The 20000-nt window shown below is 40.8% G+C and overlaps 2 protein-coding genes across 7 annotated transcripts in view; one reads left to right on the forward strand and one right to left on the reverse strand.

Moving 5' to 3' along the window:
• The window catches only part of LOC128694147 (tyrosine-protein phosphatase non-receptor type 13), a 419661-nt gene that overhangs the window by 10359 nt on the left and 389302 nt on the right, over positions 1-20000 (reverse strand). For all 6 annotated transcript variants that reach the window (XM_070093630.1, XM_070093634.1, XM_070093628.1 and 3 more), the window contains 2 exons: positions 1078-1389; positions 1-111 (listed from right to left, as the gene is read on the reverse strand). The exon at positions 1-111 is cut by the window's left edge and continues 161 nt beyond it. In XM_070093630.1, the coding sequence (XP_069949731.1) occupies positions 1-111; positions 1078-1389 (423 nt within the window). The remainder of the gene's footprint in view (positions 112-1077; positions 1390-20000) is intronic.
• The window catches only part of LOC128694326 (uncharacterized), a 10507-nt gene continuing 4849 nt past the window's right edge, over positions 14343-20000 (forward strand). The window contains exons 1-2 of the mRNA XM_053784418.2: positions 14343-14729; positions 18141-18280. Coding sequence (XP_053640393.2) covers positions 14598-14729; positions 18141-18280 — 272 coding nt within the window. The 5' untranslated portion in view covers positions 14343-14597. The remainder of the gene's footprint in view (positions 14730-18140; positions 18281-20000) is intronic.

Here is a 20000-nt window from a genome sequence, read left to right on the forward strand (position 1 = left end):
CCCCCAGGGGTGGTGGGGAGCCAGCGTTGAGGGTGATAACAGTGACAGGTCCTGACCTGACCTCTCGGACAAAGGTCACTACCCCGCCCACGGCTCTCACTGTCGCCTCACCTGGAACAAAACACACCTGCTTAGCCAAACAATTCTCTCAAGATACAAACAACAGTGTACAACAATGACGCACAGGTAGTCTCCCACTGCGGCAGGGTCACCCGAAAATGAAGAAACACTTTCACCATCATTCAATTAGTGCCTTGCCTCAGAGAATTTCCCCTCCTACCTGTTGCTGTCTTGCAACATTGCGTAGCTCCTGACGACGCACCAAAGTGCGAAAGATCTAAAGCTAATATATATATATATATATATATATATATATATATATATATATATATATATATATATATATATATATATTTATTTATTTATAGGATGGGGTCCACCTCTGGTGTAAATTGTGGGACCCATAGCCTCGGAGAAGTGGATAAAAAGGCTTCAAGGAAAAAATATTTGGATTTCTTCCTGAAGCCATTTGAATATTCCACTTCCCCTACCACCCCATCTTTTCATATATTTTTTTTTACTAATAGGAATATTTTATTATATATATATATATATATATATATATATATATATATATATATATATATATATATATATATATATATATATATATATATTCATTCAAAAACATACTGAGCAGAAGCAGTACATTTTAGTTTCAAAATTATTTTTTTTCAAATTCAGAAGTCTCTAGACTGGACAAATGACGCTCAGAGTTAACGTTATAATACCAATGCTCATTATCTTATCAATAACGAGCAATAATTGAAGAAATTATTCACAATAAAACGAGTCATTACAAGAAACCATCAAAAGTGACCACTGGTTTTATTACCTAGCAAATAACGTTTGAGAAGAAAATATTGTAATAAACTTGTTAATAATGTGTATTAAAACATTAACCAAGAGAAAACTCTATTAAATACTTTTCGGCAGTGTGTTTTTATTGTTTAAGTTTACGTCTGCCATTTTGATGATTAAGAAAATTGTATGAAATGTTAGGAAGGTAAGTCTTACCTATGTGAGGTCTGGCATTTCCTGCGCCCGCACAGGTACTTTTTGCGCCCTCGCAGACATTTTCCGCGCCTCGTGCCAGACTACCGGTGTCTTTGGTGATAGTCGCCGCTGCGGCGGCGGGTGGAGTGGGTACCGCCTGCGTGGGCGTGGCGGTGTGTGTAAGGTTGGATTGTGACGGCATGGGCGAGGGCGTGGTGACTGGCTGAGACACAAGCAGGGTGACCTGCTGAGAGATCTGCCTGAGCAGGTCGACGGCCGCCGTGTAGGGCAGGTTCTCCACGCTGCGCCCGTTGATGCCAACGATGCGGTCACCTGTGTGCGCGCACACAACAAACAAAAATTAGATGACTCACGAAATCGTAATGACACGATTGCAAACAAACCATACCCCGGCCGGGATTGAACCCGCGGTCAGAGAGTCTCAAAACTCCAGCCCGTCGCGTTATGATATGACACACACAACGTAGTGTTGACAGAAGATAACATACTATCCTTTACAAATTTTCCCATTTCCCGTAAGACCACAAGGGTCTTATAATAATAATAGCCATCTGGACAGTGTGGCAGAAGCATATAATAAGATAAACGAGGTAGTACTAAGTGCTACAATATTTGAAGGCTAAACAAGAACGACACATCAGACCTGAAGACTGGAGGTAGGTCACGTCCCTGGTAGCAACGCATCATCGATCATATTCAACGTTTGTGAGAAAAATGAACGTTGGTAATGCAAGAATACGCTCCCCTTCCCCCCCGTGCTCAGTGTTGTATGAAAATTGTTTCCCTTAATTTCAATATTGTGGAAAGTGTAAGTTAATATACATTAACTTAACCTAACCTAACCTTACTAAACCTAACTAAACATAACTCTAACCTAACCAGGTGAATGATGCCTTCTCGAGTTATACAGGAGACACCGTCTTGAAGGTATTCCTAATAAATTACCAAGAACTCTGCTGCTAGCTAACACAACCCAATAACAGTAATGAGAAGACAAGAAATGATTTACTGCGGGAAAGAGAAGAAAATTACATTACGGGCTGGAGTTTTGAGACTCTATGACCGCGGGTTCAATCCCGGCCGGGGGTATGGTTTACATTACTATTATTATGAGGAAGCGCTAAACCCACATGGGTTGTACAGTGCCTGTGCAGTACGCAGGCATTTAAGTATGATCCAGTGAAGGAAAGGGAGCTCCAAATCCTTGAATCAAGAGTCTTCAGGAGCGCTTAAAAGAATTAGTGTAATGCTCCTTGACCCCTGACCTGATCTGTGTTGACCTTTCAGTTCCTGGTGGGCGGCTGGTCATCACCCCCTCCCCCACCCACTCCCCAAGTAACCCACTACACACTCCCCACCCCCTCCATTAACTCTCGTCTCCTACAATAAACATCTCACAAATAACCAGGACACAGAAGAGAGGAGCTGACCACGACGTTTCACTCAGATTTGTACTTGTATTGTTCCAGTCACGGTATTGTGCCTTCTTGTTATTTAATAAACATCTCGACTCACGAAATCGTGATAACACGATTGCCAATAAACCAGGGAACGGGTGAAGGTTGAAACCATAGCGAGTGAGTCGCAAGACTCCAGGTGTATAAATATACCTAGCTGAATGAATCTTATTATAGCCAGCTGGTCCAGTGGTTTACGCACTGGCCTGGACTTTTACCACTCACTCGCCATGGGTTTCGAACCCCACCCGTACCATGGTGTGTTTCATCTCCTCCCCCTCCCTACACTCCCTCCGACACGAGGAATCAGGTGATCTTGTTATGGTTTCTGGGAGATTAAAACTTTCCCCTATTCCCTCTCATAACAACCACCTCATCCCTCTCCTCACCTCTCACTCCCTCTTATACAAAACTAAATATTCACTCTGAAATTCTGTATTAAACTATCATAACAGCATAAGAAAGAGCACTGCAGCAGGCCTACTGGCCCATGTTGAAAAATGGAATAAAATACAGACAACTTGATTAAGACGCATGTGCAACAGTTGGGTATCTTCACTGATGGAACGTTTCACCTACGCAATAGACTTCTTCAGTCAAATATAGAGGAAGCAGTAGTAATGAAATAAAGATGATGTAATCAGTATATCAACCTTGAAGAAAAATTATTTGAGGTGGTCAGTCCCTCAGCCTGGAGAAGAGTTCAGCTCCATGGAAGTCAGTCACTTTGACTTTTCTGGGTTATCCCAGGTTCTGTACACACATGCTGCTATGTATGATAATCTATGTAACTGTATTTGTGTATACCTGAATAAACTTACTAAGTATCACCTCTTTCATCCTCCCTTCCCTCCCTTAATCCCTTTCCCCCTCCTCCACGTTGTATTCCCTTTCCCCTACCTTCCCTAAGGTTATCCCCGTTGACCCAGGGGTCACGCCAGGTCACTAAACGCACCATAAGAGCGGAACTCCTAGAAGACATGAAGCTATAGTGAGTGTTAAGGATGATATTGCTTCCCAGTCAGTGGCTGCGTATATATAGAGGGAGTGACGGGATCAGGACACAGAGTGTGACGCACGGTGACTCACGTAACAACGTCCTGTGACGACTGCTGACTGCAAATATGAAGAAGGTTGGTGTGTAGACAAATGGTACAGAGAACCGACAAGTTCGTAAATTAGACACATGTGCAACACTGGGGTATCTTTACTGGAGGAACGTTTCGCCACACAGTGACTTCATCAGTCCTATACAAGGAAGAATGGTGAAGATCAGGAGTTTGAGGTGATCAGTCCCTCAGCCTGGAGTCGATGTAATCAGTCCATCAATTAAGGGACTGATTACCTCAAACTCCTGATCTTCACCATTCTTCCTTGTATTGGACTGACGAAGCCACTGTCAGGCGAAACGTTCCTCCAGTAAAGATACCCCAAGTGTTACACATGTGTCTAATTCATAAAGATCAGGTGCCTAAGTTGTTTGTAAACACTTGTTAGTTTTGTTAGGAAGGACCAGCTGACGCAGGTGTTGCTAACATGACTCAATACTTCATTAATACCAGCTGACGCAGGTGTTGCTAACAACATGACTCACTCAATACTTCATTAATACCAGCTGACGCAGGTGTTGCTAACAACATGACTCAATACTTCATTAATACCAGCTGACGCAGGTGTTGCTAACATGACTCAATACTTCATTAATACCAGCTGACACAGGTGTTGCTAACAACATGACTCTATACTTCATTAATACCAGCTGACACAGGTGTTGCTAACAACATGACTCTATACTTCATTAATACCAGCTGACACAGGTGTTGCTAACAACATGACTCAATACTTCATTAATACCAGCTGACGCAGGTGTTGCTAACAACATGACTCAATACTTCATTAATACCAGCTGACGCAGGTGTTGCTAACAACATGACTCAATACTTCATTAATACCAGCTGACGCAGGTGTTGCTAACAACATGACTCAATACTTCATTAATACCAGCTGACGCAGGTGTTGCTAACAACATGACTCAATACTTCATTAATACCAGCTGACGCAGGTGTTGCTAACAACATGACTCAATACTTCATTAATACCAGCTGACGCAGGTGTTGCTAACATGACTCAATACTTCATTAATACCTGCTGACACAGGTGTTGCTAACAACATGACTCAATACTTCATTAACACCTGCTGACGCAGGTGTTGCTAACAACATGACTCAATACTTCATTAATACCAGCTGACACAGGTGTTGCTAACAACATGACTCAATACTTCATTAATACCTGCTGACGCAGGTGTTGCTAACAACATGACTCAATACTTCATTAATACCTGCTGACACAGGTGTTGCTAACAACATGACTCAATACTTCATTAACACCTGCTGACACAGGTGTTGCTAACAACATGACTCAATACTTCATTAACACCTGCTGACACAGGTGTTGCTAACAACATGACTCAATACTTCATTAATACCAGCTGACACAGGTGTTGCTAATAACATGACTCAATACTTCATTAATACCTGCTGACGCAGGTGTTGCTAACAACATGACTCAATACTTCATTAATACCTGCTGACACAGGTGTTGCTAACAACATGACTCAATACTTCATTAACACCTGCTGACACAGGTGTTGCTAACAACATGACTCAATACTTCATTAATACCAGCTGACGCAGGTGTTGCTAACATGACTCAATACTTCATTAATACCTGCTGACGCAGGTGTTGCTAACAACATGACTCAATACTTCATTAATACCAGCTGATGCAGGTGTTGCTAACAACATGACTCAATACTTCATTAATACCTGCTGACGCAGGTGTTGCTAACATGACTCAATACTTCATTAATACCAGCTGACGCAGGTGTTGCTAACAACATGACTCAATACTTCATTAATACCAGCTGACGCAGGTGTTGCTAACAATATGACTCAATACTTCATTAATACCAGCTGATGCAGGTGTTGCTAACATGACTCAATACTTCATTAATACCTGCTGACACAGGTGTTGCTAACAATATGACTCAATACTTCATTAATACCAGCTGACGCAGGTGTTGCTAACAATATGACTCAATACTTCATTAATACCAGCTGACGCAGGTGTTGCTAACAATATGACTCAATACTTCATTAATACCAGCTGATGCAGGTGTTGCTAACATGACTCAATACTTCATTAATACCAGCTGACGCAGGTGTTGCTAACAACATGACTCAATACTTCATTAATACCAGCTGACGCAGGTGTTGCTAACAATATGACTCACTCAATACTTCATTAATACCAGCTGACGCAGGTGTTGCTAACAACATGACTCAATACTTCATTAATACCAGCTGACACAGGTGTTGCTAACAACTTGACTCAATACTTCATTAATACCAGCTGATGCAGGTGTTGCTAACAACATGACTCAATACTTCATTAATACCAGCTGACACAGGTGTTGCTAACAACATGACTCAATACTTCATTAATACCAGCTGACGCAGGTGTTGCTAACAATATGACTCAATACTTCATTAATACCTGCTGACGCAGGTGTTGCTAACATGACTCAATACTTCATTAATACCAGCTGACGCAGGTGTTGCTAACAACATGACTCAATACTTCATTAATACCAGCTGACGCAGGTGTTGCTAACATGACTCAATACTTCATTAATACCAGCTGACGCAGGTGTTGCTAACAACATGACTCAATACTTCATTAATACCAGCTGACGCAGGTGTTGCTAACAACATGACTCAATACTTCATTAATACCAGCTGACGCAGGTGTTGCTAACAATATGACTCAATACTTCATTAATACCAGCTGATGCAGATGTTGCTAACAACATGACTCAATACTTCATTAATACCAGCTGACGCAGGTGTTGCTAACAACATGACTCAATACTTCATTAATACCAGCTGACGCAGGTGTTGCTAACAATATGACTCACTCAATACTTCATTAATACCAGCTGACGCAGGTGTTGCTAACAACATGACTCAATACTTCATTAATACCATCTGACACAGGTGTTGCTAACAACTTGACTCAATACTTCATTAATACCAGCTGATGCAGGTGTTGCTAACAACATGACTCAATACTTCATTAATACCAGCTGACGCAGGTGTTGCTAACAATATGACTCAATACTTCATTAATACCTGCTGACGCAGGTGTTGCTAACATGACTCAATACTTCATTAATACCAGCTGACGCAGGTGTTGCTAACAATATGACTCACTCAATACTTCATGAATACCAGCTGACGCAGGTGTTGCTAACAACATGACTCAATACTTCATTAATACCAGCTGATGCAGGTGTTGCTAACAACATGACTCAATACTTCATTAATACCAGCTGACACAGGTGTTGCTAACAACTTGACTCAATACTTCATTAATACCAGCTGATGCAGGTGTTGCTAACAAAATGACTCAATACTTCATTAATACCAGCTGACGCAGGTGTTGCTAACAACATGACTCAATACTTCATTAATACCAGCTGACACAGGTGTTGCTAACAACATGACTCAATACTTCATTAATACCAGCTGACGCAGGTGTTGCTAACAATATGACTCAATACTTCATTAATACCTGCTGACGCAGGTGTTGCTAACAACATGACTCAATACTTCATTAATACCAGCTGACGCAGGTGTTGCTAACAACATGACTCAATACTTCATTAATACCAGCTGACACAGGTGTTGCTAACAACATGACTCAATACTTCATTAATACCAGCTGACGCAGGTGTTGCTAACAATATGACTCAATACTTCATTAATACCTGCTGACGCAGGTGTTGCTAACATGACTCAATACTTCATTAATACCAGCTGACGCAGGTGTTGCTAACAACATGACTCAATACTTCATTAATACCAGCTGACACAGGTGTTGCTAACAACATGACTCAATACTTCATTAATACCAGCTGACGCAGGTGTTACTAACATGACTCAATACTTCATTAATACCAGCTGACGCAGGTGTTGCTAACAACATGACTCAATACTTCATTAATACCAGCTGACGCAGGTGTTGCTAACAACATGACTCAATACTTCATTAACACCTGCTGACGCAGGTGTTACATAATGACCCTCTTAATGCTTCATTACGAGACTCATAAAAACTGTGTCATTAGTTCAAGGTTACAGATTCAACGTCCGTGGTCGCTCAAGTGCAGGCTAAGGACAGTTATTCAACTTCAGCTTACTTGAAAGCTTGACCCCTAGCTATACTACCTTAGCTTATCTCAAAGCTTGAACCAAGCTATACTACCTCAGCTTATTTTAAAGCATAAACCTAGCTATACTACCTCAGCTTATTTCAAAGCTTGAACCTAGCTATATTACTTCAGCTTATTTCAAAGCTTGAACCTAGCTATATTACTTCAGCTTATTTCAAAGCTTGAACCTAGCTATATTACTTCAGCTTATTTCAAAGCTTGAACCTAGCTATACTACCTCAGCATATTTCAAAGCTTGAACCTAGCTATATTACTTCAGTTTATTTCAAAGCTTGAACGTAGCTATATTCAGCTTATTTCAAAGCTTGAACCTAGCTATATTACTTCAGCTTATTTCAAAGCTTGAACCTAGCTATATTACTTCAGCTTATTTCAAAGCTTGAACCTAGATATACTACCTCAGTTTATTTCAAAGCTTGAACCTAGCTATATTACTTCAGCTTATTTCAAAGCTTGAACCTAGCTATACTACCTCAGCTTATTTCAAAGCTTGAACCTAGCTATACTACCTCAGTTTATTTCAAAGCTTGAACCTAGCTATATTACTTCAGCTTATTTCAAAGCTTGAACCTAGCTATATTACTTCAGCTTATTTCAAAGCTTGAACCTAGCTATACTACCTCAGTTTATTTCAAAGCTTGAACCTAGCTATATTACTTCAGCTTATTTCAAAGCTTGAACCAAGCTATACTACCTCAGCATATTTCAAAGCTTGAATCAAGCTATACTACCTCAGCATATTTCAAAGCTTGAACCAAGCTATACTACCTCAGCATATTTCAAAGCTTGAACCAAGCTATACTACCTCAGCATATTTCAAAGCTTGAACCAAGCTATACTACCTCAGCATATTTCAAAGCTTGAACCAAGCTATACTACCTCAGCATATTTCAAAGCTTGAACCTAGCTATACTACCTCTGCATATTTCAAAGCTTGAACCAAGCTATACTACCTCAGCATATTTCAAAGCTTGAACCTAGCTATACTACCTCAGCATATTTCAAAGCTTGAACCAAGCTATACTACCTCAGCATATTTCAAAGCTTGAACCTAGCTATATTACTTCAGCTTATTTCAAAGCTTGAACCAAGCTATATTACCTCAGCATATTTCAAAGCTTGAACCAAGCTATACTACCTCAGCATATTTCAAAGCTTGAACCTAGCTATACTACCTCAGCATATTTCAAAGCTTGAACCAAGCTATACTACCTCAGCATATTTCAAAGCTTGAACCAAGCTATACTACCTCAGCATATTTCAAAGCTTGAACCTAGCTATACTACCTCAGCATATTTCAAAGCTTGAACCAAGCTATACTACCTCAGCATATTTCAAAGCTTGAACCCAGCTATACTACCTCAGCATATTTCAAAGCTTGAACCAAGCTGTACTACCTCAGCATATTTCAAAGCTTGAACCTAGCTATATTACTTCAGCTTATTTCAAAGCTTGAACCAAGCTATACTACCTCAGCATATTTCAAAGCTTGAACCAAGCTATACTACCTCAGCATATTTCAAAGCTTGAACCTAGCTATACTACCTCTGCATATTTCAAAGCTTGAACCAAGCTATACTACCTCAGCATATTTCAAAGCTTGAACCTAGCTATACTACCTCAGCATATTTCAAAGCTTGAACCAAGCTATACTACCTCAGCATATTTCAAAGCTTGAACCTAGCTATACTACCTCAGCATATTTCAAAGCTTGAACCAAGCTATACTACCTCAGCATATTTCAAAGCTTGAACCAAGCTATACTACCTCAGCATATTTCAAAGCTTGAACCTAGCTATACTACCTCAGCATATTTCAAAGCTTGAACCTAGCTATATTACTTCAGCTTATTTCAAAGCTTGAACCAAGCTATACTACCTCAGCATATTTCAAAGCTTGAACCAAGCTATACTACCTCAGCATATTTCAAAGCTTGAACCTAGCTATACTACCTCAGCATATTTCAAAGCTTGAACCAAGCTATACTACCTCAGCATATTTCAAAGCTTGAACCAAGCTATACTACCTCAGTTTATTTCAAAGCTTGAACCTAGCTATACTACCTCACCATATTTCAAAGCTTGAACCAAGCTATACTACCTCAGCATATTTCAAAGCTTGAACCCAGCTATACTACCTCAGCATATTTCAAAGCTTGAACCTAGCTATACTACCTCAGCATATTTCAAATCTTGAACCTAGCTATATTACTTCAGCTTATTTCAAAGCTTGAACCAAGCTATACTACCTCAGCATATTTCAAAGCTTGAACCAAGCTATACTACCTCAGCATATTTCAAAGCTTGAACCTAGCTATACTACCTCAGCATATTTCAAAGCTTGAACCAAGCTATACTACCTCAGCATATTTCAAAGCTTGAACCAAGCTATACTACCTCAGCATATTTCAAAGCTTGAACCTAGCTATACTACCTCAGCATATTTCAAAGCTTGAACCAAGCTATACTACCTCAGCTCATTTCAAAGCTTGACTCCCCATGTGATTGTTGTGCGTCACAGGATGCGACCGACAATCAACGACCTCCTGGGTACCTACTTACAATCTAGGTAAACAGGGTCAACAGGTGTAAGCCTCCCCCCCCCCCGAGTCTTTTCGCCCACGAGCCGAGATCTCCTACCATTAAGCAATATTTAAAGACCTACTGACTGTAGGAGAGTTCGATCCTCTTATAATGAAACAAAGATGGTGTCCAATACCGCCTAGTGCATTTACACAACCACACAGAGTAGTGTATAGTGTATAGGCACTCTAAGAGCCGTTATCCTAGCCAAGCACTAAGAGCTTGTATCCTAGCCAAGCTCTTTATTAGGTGCAGCCCTAGCTAAGATATCCTGGTATCCTTCCCGGGATGCCACCCACAACAGCGTGACTAACACCAGGTACCTACTTACCACTAGGTGAACGAACGGGGGGGGGGAGTCAACAGGTGCCAGGAACACAGATGCAACGTTTCGCCCGTTCCCAATGTGTATATTACGCCTCAACAAACCAAGTCCATCACACAAGCTTAATCTCAATACACCTTCCTTCAACATTATCCCATCCCAGGTTAAACTTGCTTTATGTTAGTTAACATGAAAGACGTTTATAACATCCACTGAAACTAACACAGCAAGCACAATTAAACTTGTTAAAACTTAATATGACTTAGCTTATTCACACCCAAGTTGTTTTAAGTTGCATTAAGTAGTGTGGTTGAGGTTATTTTCACGTGTGTCCAGCTGTTAACAGCTGCTAACAGCTGTTAACAGCTGTTAATAACTGCTAACAGCTGTTGCTCTCATTTAAATTTATATGCGCGTTTATAGTCAAGGTTAATTTACTATTAATTTAACATACATGTGTGTTTACAAGATGATCAGTTTACACGTGTGTTTATAAGATGGTCAGTTTACATGTGTGTTTATAAGATGGTCAGTTTACATGTGTGTTTATAAGATGGTCAGTTTACACGTGTGTTTATAAGATGGTCAGTTTACACGTGTGTTTATAAGATGGTCAATTTACACGTGTGTTTATAAGATGGTCAGTTTACATGTGTGTTTATAAGATGGTCAGTTTACATGTGTGTTTATAAGATGGTCAGTTTACACGTGTGTTTATAAGATGGTCAGTTTACACGTGTGTTTATAAGATGGTCAGTTTACATGTGTTTATAAGATGGTCAGTTTACACGTGTGTTTATAAGATGGTCAATTTACACGTGTGTTTATAAGATGGTCAGTTTACATGTGTGTTTATAAGATGGTCAGTTTACACGTGTGTTTATAAGATGGTCAATTTACATGTGTGTTTATAAGATGGTCAGTTTACACGTGTGTTTATAAGATGGTCAATTTACATGTGTGTTTATAAGATGGTCAGTTTACACGTGTGTTTATAAGATGGTCAGTTTACACGTGTGTTTATAAGATGGTCAGTTTACACGTGTGTTTATAAGATGGTCAGTTTACACGTGTGTTTATAAGATGGTCAGTTTACACGTGTGTTTATAAGATGGTCAGTTTACACGTGTGTTTATAAGATGGTCAGTTTACACGTGTGTTTATAAGATGGTCAGTTTACACGTGTGTTTATAAGATGGTCAGTTTACATGTGTGTTTATAAGATGGTCAGTTTACATGTGTGTTTATAAGATGGTCAGTTTACACGTGTGTTTATAAGATGGTCAGTTTACACGTGTGTTTATAAGATGGTCAGTTTACACGTGTGTTTATAAGATGGTCAGTTTACATGTGTGTTTATAAGATGGTCAGTTTACACGTGTGTTTATAAGATGGTCAGTTTACACGTGTGTTTATAAAATGGTCAGTTTACATGTGTGTTTATAAGATGGTCAGTTTACATGTGTGTTTATAAGATGGTCAGTTTACATGTGTGTTTATAAGATGGTCAGTTTACATGTGTGTTTATAAGATGGTCAGTTTACATGTGTGTTTATAAGATGGTCAGTTTACATGTGTGTTTATAAGACGGTCAGTCCCTTACATGTGAGTTTTAAGTCAATTTAAACGCGTATATTAAGTCAAGTTTAATTTACACAAAAGTTTTAAGATTATTCTAAATATTTTGATCACATTGCACATGTTACACTCCAAATTTCTGCCTTGTGAACAAATTTAGAGGAAAGGGAAAAGAGTCCCGTTATTTATGCCGAAAGATATGCTGGGTTGTTAGGCGTGTCACCCTGTGAGGAGTGTCACCCTGTGGGGAGAGTGTCACCCTGTGAGGAGTGTGCACCCTGTGGGGAGTGTGTCATCCTGTGAGGAGTGTGCACCCTGTGGGGAGTGTGTCATCCTGTGAGGAGTGTGTCACCCTGTGAGGAGTGTGCACCCTGTGGGGAGTGTGTCATCCTGTGAGGAGTGTGTCACCCTGTGAGGAGTGTGTCACCCCGTGAGTGTCACCCTGTGGGGAGAGTGTCACCCTGTGAGGAGTGTGTCACCCTGTGAGGAGTGTGCACCCTGTGGGGAGTGTGTCATCATGTGAGGAGTGTATCACCCTGTGAGGAATGTCACCCTCTGGGGGAGTCACCCTGTGAGGAGTGTGCCACCCTGTGAGAAGAGTGTCACCCTGTGAGGAGAGTGTCGCCCTGTGAGGAGTGTCACTCTGTGGGGGGTCACCCTGTGAGGAGTGTGTCACCCTGTGAGGAGTGTGTCACCCTGTGAGGAGTGTGTCACCCTGTGAGGAGTGTGTCACCCTGTGAGGAGTGTGTCACCCTGCCACTAGGAACAAATCACTTAAAGCTCACCAACATATCACTACAAACTGGCATAGTGCCTGACAAGTGGAAAATGGCAAATGTGATACCTATTTTCAAAGCAGGTGACAGGTCCTTAGCTTGGAACTATAGACCAATAAGCCTTACCTCCATAGTGGGAAAATTTATGGAATCAATAATTGCCGAAGCAATTCGTAGCCATCTCGAAAGGCATAAATTGATTAATGAATCTTAGCGCGGTTTTACAAAGGGGCGTTCCTGTCTTACGAATTTACTAACTCTCTTCACTAAGGTATTTGAGGAGGTAGATCATGGTACTGAATATGATATTGTGTATATAGACTTCAGTAAGGCTTTCGATAGAGTTCCACATCAGAGACTATTGAGGAAACTGAAGGCACAAGGAATAGGAGGAGAAATTTTTTCCTGGATAGAGGCATGGTTGACGAATAGGCAGCAGAGAGTTTGCATAAATGGGGAGAAATCAGAATAGGGGCACGTCACAAGCGGTGTTCCACAGGGGTCAATGTTGGACCCGTTGTTGTTCACAATTTACATAAACGACTTAGATGAGGGAATAAATAGCGACATAAGCAAATTTGCTGATGACACCAAAACAGGCCGTCCAATTCATTCTAATGAGGACATTACAGCACTCCAGGATGATTTGAATAGACTTATGCAGTGGTCGGAGAAGTGACAGAAGTAAACAAATGCAAAGTTCTAAATGTTGGACAGGACAATAACCATGCCACATATAAACTAAATTACGAAAAGGATTTAGGAGTTCTGGTTAGTAGTAATCTAAAACCAAGACAACAGTGCATTAGCGTTCGCAAAAAAGCTAACAGAATCCTTGGCTTCATAGCAAGAAGCATAAATAATACGAGCCCTCAGGTTGTTCTTCAACTCTATATATCTTTGGTTAGGCCTCATTTAGACTATGCTGCTCAGTTCTGGTCACCGTATTACAGAATAGATATAGATGCACTGGAAAACGTACAAAGGAGGATGACAAAGTTGATCCCATGTATTAGAAATCTTCCCTATGACGACAGACTGAGGCCCTGAATCTGCACTCTCTAGAAAGGCGTAAAATTAGGAGGGACATGCTTGAGGTATTTAAATGGAAAACGGGAATTAATAAAGGGGATGTAAATAGCGTGCTAAAAATATCTAACATAGACAGGACTCGCAGCAATGGTTTTAAATTTGAAAAAATCAGATTCAGGAAGGATATAGGAAAGCACTGGTTTGGTAATAGAGTTGTGGATGAGTGAAAAACTCCCGAGTACCGTCATAGACGCTAATACCTTGTGTAGTTTCAAAAATAGGCTGGATAAATACATGAGTGGGTGTAGGTGGGTGTGAGTTGGACCTGACTAGCTTGTGATACTAGGTCGGATGCACTGCTCCTCCCTTAAGTGACGTGTCTGACCTCACTAGGTCAAGGCATTGGCTTAAGCCGGTGGGAGAATTGGAGCTGCCTCGCATAGGCCAGTAGGCCTGTTGCAGTGTTCCTTCTTTATGTTATTATTATTGTGGGTGGTGGTGGTGCAGGTAGTGTGGCTGGTGATGGTGGTGGTGGTGCACACTGCTCCCGTGGATCAAGAGCCAGTGCCCAGGACACAACTCCTCGACCAGCAACACCTGACCCCAGTAAGTATTTTATCCATGTCTTCCCCAACAGTAAGTATTTTATCCATGTCTTCCCAAACAGTAAGTATTTTATCCATGTCTTCCCCAACAGTAAGTATTTTATCCATGTCTTCCCCAACAGTAAGTATTTTATCCATGTCTTCCCCAACAGTAAGTATTTTATCCATGTCTTCCCCAACAGTAAGTATTTTATCCATGTCTTCCCCAATAGTAAGTATTTTATCCATGTCTTCTCCAACAGTAAGTATTTTATCCATGTCTTCCCCAACAGTAAGTATTTTATCCATGTCTTCCCCAACAGTAAGTATTTTATCCATGTCTTCCCCAACAGTAAGTATTTTATCCATGTCTTCCCCAACAGTAAGTATTTTATCCATGTCTTCCCCAACAGTAAGTATTTTATCCATGTCTTCCCCAACAGTAAGTATTTTATCCATGTCTTCCCCAACAGTAAGTATTTTATCCATGTCTTCCCCAATAGTAAGTATTTTATCCATGTCTTCTCCAACAGTATTTTATCCATGTCTTCCCCAACAGTAAGTATTTTATCCATGTCTTCCCCAACAGTAAGTATTTTATCCATGTCTTCCCCAACAGTAAGTATTTTATCCATGTCTTCCCCAACAGTAAGTATTTTATCCATATCTTCCCCAACAGTAAGTATTTTATCCATATCTTCCCCAGCAATAAGTATTTTATCCATGTCTTCCCCAGCAATAAGTATTTTATCCATGTCTTCCCCAGCAATAAGTATTTTATCCATGTCTTCCCCAACAATAAGTATTTTATCCATGTTTTCCCCAACAGTATTTTATCCGTGTCTTCCCCAACAGTATTTTATCCGTGTCTTCCCCAACAGTATTTTATCCATGTCTTCCCCAACAATAAGTATTTTATCCGTGTCTTCCCCAACAGTATTTTATCCGTGTCTTCCCCAACAGTATTTTATCCATATCTTCCCCAACAGTATTTTATCCGTGTCTTCCCCAACAGTATTTTATCCATATCTTCCCCAGCAGTAAGTATTTTATCCATGTCTTCCCCAACAGTATTTTATCCATATCTTCCCCAACAGTATTTTATCCATATCTTCCCCAACAGTAAGTATTTTATCCATGTCTTCTCCAACAGTAAGTATTTTATCCATGTCTTCTCCAACAGTAAGTATTTTATCCATGTCTTCCCCAACAGTAAGTATTTTATCCATATCTTCCCCAACAGTATTTTATCCATATCTTCCTCAACAGTAAGTATTTTATCCATGTCTTCTCCAACATTAAGTATTTTATCCATGTCTTCCCCAACAGTATTTTATCCGTGTCTTCCCCAACAGTATTTTATCCATGTCTTCCCCAACAGTAAGTATTTTATCCATGTCTTCTCCAACAGTAAGTATTTTATCCATGTCTTCCCCAACAGTAAGTATTTTATCCATATCTTCCCCAGCAATAAGTATTTTATCCATGTCTTCCCCAGCAATAAGTATTTTATCCATGTCTTCCCCAGCAATAAGTATTTTATCCATATCTTCCCCAACAGTAAGTATTTTATCCATGTCTTCTCCAACAGTAAGTATTTTATCCGTGTCTTCCCCAACAGTAAGTATTTTATCCATGTCTTCTCCAACAGTAAGTATTTTATCCATGTCTTCCCCAACAGTATTTTATCCGTGTCTTCCCCAACAGTATTTTATCCATGTCTTCCCCAACAGTAAGTATTTTATCCATGTCTTCTCCAACAGTAAGTATTTTATCCATGTCTTCCCCAACAGTATTTTATCCATGTCTTCCCCAACAGTAAGTATTTTATCCATGTCTTCTCCAACAGTAAGTATTTTATCCATATCTTCCCCAACAGTAAGTATTGTATCCATGTCTTCCCCAACAGTAAGTATTTTATCCATGTCTTCTCCAACAGTAAGTATTTTATCCATATCTTCCCCAACAGTAAGTATTTTATCCATGTCTTCTCCAACAGTAAGTATTTTATCCATGTCTTCTCCAACAGTAAGTATTTTATCCATGTCTTCTCCAACAGTAAGTATTTTATCCATGTCTTCCCCAACAGTAAGTATTTTATCCATGTCTTCTCCAACAGTAAGTATTTTATCCATGTCTTCCCCAACAGTAAGTATTTTATCCATGTCTTCTCCAACAGTAAGTATTTTATCCATGTCTTCTCCAACAGTAAGTATTTTATCCATGTCTTCCCCAACAGTAAGTATTTTATCCATGTCTTCCCCAACAGTAAGTATTTTATCCATGTCTTCTCCAACAGTAAGTATTTTATCCATGTCTTCCCCAATAGTAAGTATTTTATCCATGTCTTCTCCAACAGTAAGTATTTTATCCATGTCTTCTCCAACAGTATTTTATCCATGTCTTCTCCAACAGTAAGTATTTTATCCATGTCTTCTCCAACAGTAAGTATTTTATCCATGTCTTCCCCAACAGTAAGTATTTTATCCATGTCTTCCCCAACAGTAAGTATTTTATCCATGTCTTCCCCAACAGTAAGTATTTTATCCGTGTCTTCCCCAACAGTAAGTATTTTATCCATGTCTTTCCCAACAGTAAGTATTTTATCCATGTCTTCCCCAACAGTAAGTATTTTATCCATGTCTTCCCCAACAGTAAGTATTTTATCCATGTCTTCCCCAACAGTATTTTATCCATGTCTTCCCCAACAGTATTTTATCCATGTCTTCCCCAACAATAAATGTCTTGAACATTTAAATGGTATAAAATACCGACAGGTTGTTAGGTAAGACACATATGCAACAGTTAGGTATCTTTATTACGAAACGTTTCGCCTACACAGTAGGCTTCTTCAGTCGAGTACAGAAAAGTTGATGGAAGCAGAAGAGACTTGAAGACGATGTAATCAGTCCATCACCCTTAAAGTTTGAGGTGGTCAGTCAGGGTGATGGACTGATTACATCGTCTTCAAGTCTCTTCTGCTTCCATCAACTTCTCTGTACTCGACTGAAGAAGCCTACTGTGTAGGCGAAACGTTTCGTAATAAAGATACCTAACTGTTGCATATGTCTCTTCCCCAACAATAGGTGTCTTGCCCAACAGTAAGTGTTTTATCTATGCCTGGTGTAGTAATACATGTAATTATCCTAGACTACGGCACAGTGTGTAATACTGAGTAATGTACAAAGTTATAAGGTCGTCTTCAGCAGGAATGTAAGAGGAAGTTATTTACACTTTCTTCGTTAAGAGGACGTAACTACGTTAATGTGTGCGCTATAACTACGTTAATGTGTGCGCTATCGCACTTCGTTCTATTTGAAGACGTTGCGGTCTGTGCAGGACGGACCGAAATGTCGTCACCATGTGTGGGTCATTTATAAAAGAGTATTGTCAATAATCTCCCTTGATGTTTCGCCCACTCGCCGTCTTACAGCGGCCGTACGCCTTCAAGTTCATCATCAACGACGAGGTTGAGAACGTACGTTTCGCCCAGGCAGCTCAGGGGGACGACCAGGGTCGTGTTCGTGGCACCTACTCTTATGTCCGCCCTGATAATGTACTTGTTATTGTCCAGTAAGTCACATACACAAACACACACACACACACACACACACAAACACACACACACACACACACACACACAACACACAACGCACACACACACACACACACAACACACACACACACAAACACACACACACACACACACACACACACACACACACACACACACACATCAACACACACACACACACACACACACACAGATGGAGAGGGTGATAGGTCGAATGCTGAGGCACAACAAGGCTATCAAGAGCCACTGGAAAAATCAAGGGAGAAACTGACCACATACAGACAGGATCCAGAGTCACAGAGGGTGAGGCAATGGGAGGAAGAAAGAGCAAAATCAGTGTTTATCCATGGGCTTCAGGAGAGAGAGGAAAGGACACACACTGAAAGGAAGCAGGAAGAAGGAAAGGAGATTGAGAAAATCATCACGGAAATAGGTGAAGAGATGGACGAGATTGTAAATTTTCAGAGAATAGGGGGGTACTCGAAGGGGAGAAACCGACCAATCAAGCTGATTCTCAGGACGGAAACAGTGCGGAACAGGATCCTCCAAGAGAAACCACGATTGAAATACTCGGAAGAGTACAAGAGGGTGTTCCTAGACAGAGACAGAACAAAATCAGAACGACAGCAGCTGAGGGAGAGGACAAAAAAACGAAAGGAGCTAGGAAAAGAGACAAGGAGGGAATCAGCAGAGGTCAGTCAGAGCAGGACAGAACAGCAAGGGCAAGCACACACACAACTACTCTCAGAACCATACAACCTATCACACCATCCCAACACACACTACAATCCATACCCACAGCCTCCACCCAACATCGAGCTATAGAATCCCACAGTATGCCACCAGGTCTCCCACCCCCACAGGCCCCCCAAACCACAGTGTTGGAAAGGAAACTGAAGGTATGGTACACAAACGCTGATGGAATAACAAATAAGTGGGAGGAGTGGCACGAAAGAGTCAAAGAAGCATCACCGGACATCATAGCTCTTACAGAAACCAAGCTTACAGGTATGATAACAGATGCCATCTTTCCAACGGGATACCAAATCCTGAGGAAAGACAGAGGGAACAGGGGGGGGTGGAGGAGTGGCGTTGCTGATCAAAAATCGCTGGAATTTTGATGAGCTGGAGAGAGGAGATAGCGGAGAAGAAAGTGATTACATGGTGGGAACACTTCACTCTGGAGGTCCCAAGGTGGTAATAGCAGTGATGTATAACCCACCACAGAACAGCAGGAGGCCAAGGCAAGAGTACGACGAGAGCAATAGAGCGATGGTTGACACACTGGCTAGAGTGGCCAGAAGAGCTCATGCATGCAGTGCAAAGCTCCTGATCATGGGTGACTTTAACCACAAGGAGATCGATTGGGAGAACTTGGACCCACATGGGGGCCAAGATACATGGAGGGCTAAGATGATGGAGGTGGTACTGGAGAACTTCATGTACCAACACGTAAGGGACACTACAAGAGAGAGAGGAGAGGATGAACCAGCAAGGCTGGACTTAGTATTCACCTTCAGTAGTGCAGATATCGAGGACATCACATATGAAAGACCCCTTGGGGCCAGTGACCATGTGGTTTTAAGCTTCGAATACACAGTAGAGCTACAAGTGGAGGGAGAAGCAGGAAGGCCAGGACGAATGAAGCCAAACTACAAGAAAGGGGACTACACAGGAATGAGGAACTACCTGAACGGGGTTCAGTGGGACAGAGAACTG

Source organism: Cherax quadricarinatus, chromosome 43 (assembly GCF_038502225.1).
Source record: "Cherax quadricarinatus isolate ZL_2023a chromosome 43, ASM3850222v1, whole genome shotgun sequence".
NCBI lineage: Eukaryota > Metazoa > Arthropoda > Malacostraca > Decapoda > Parastacidae > Cherax > Cherax quadricarinatus.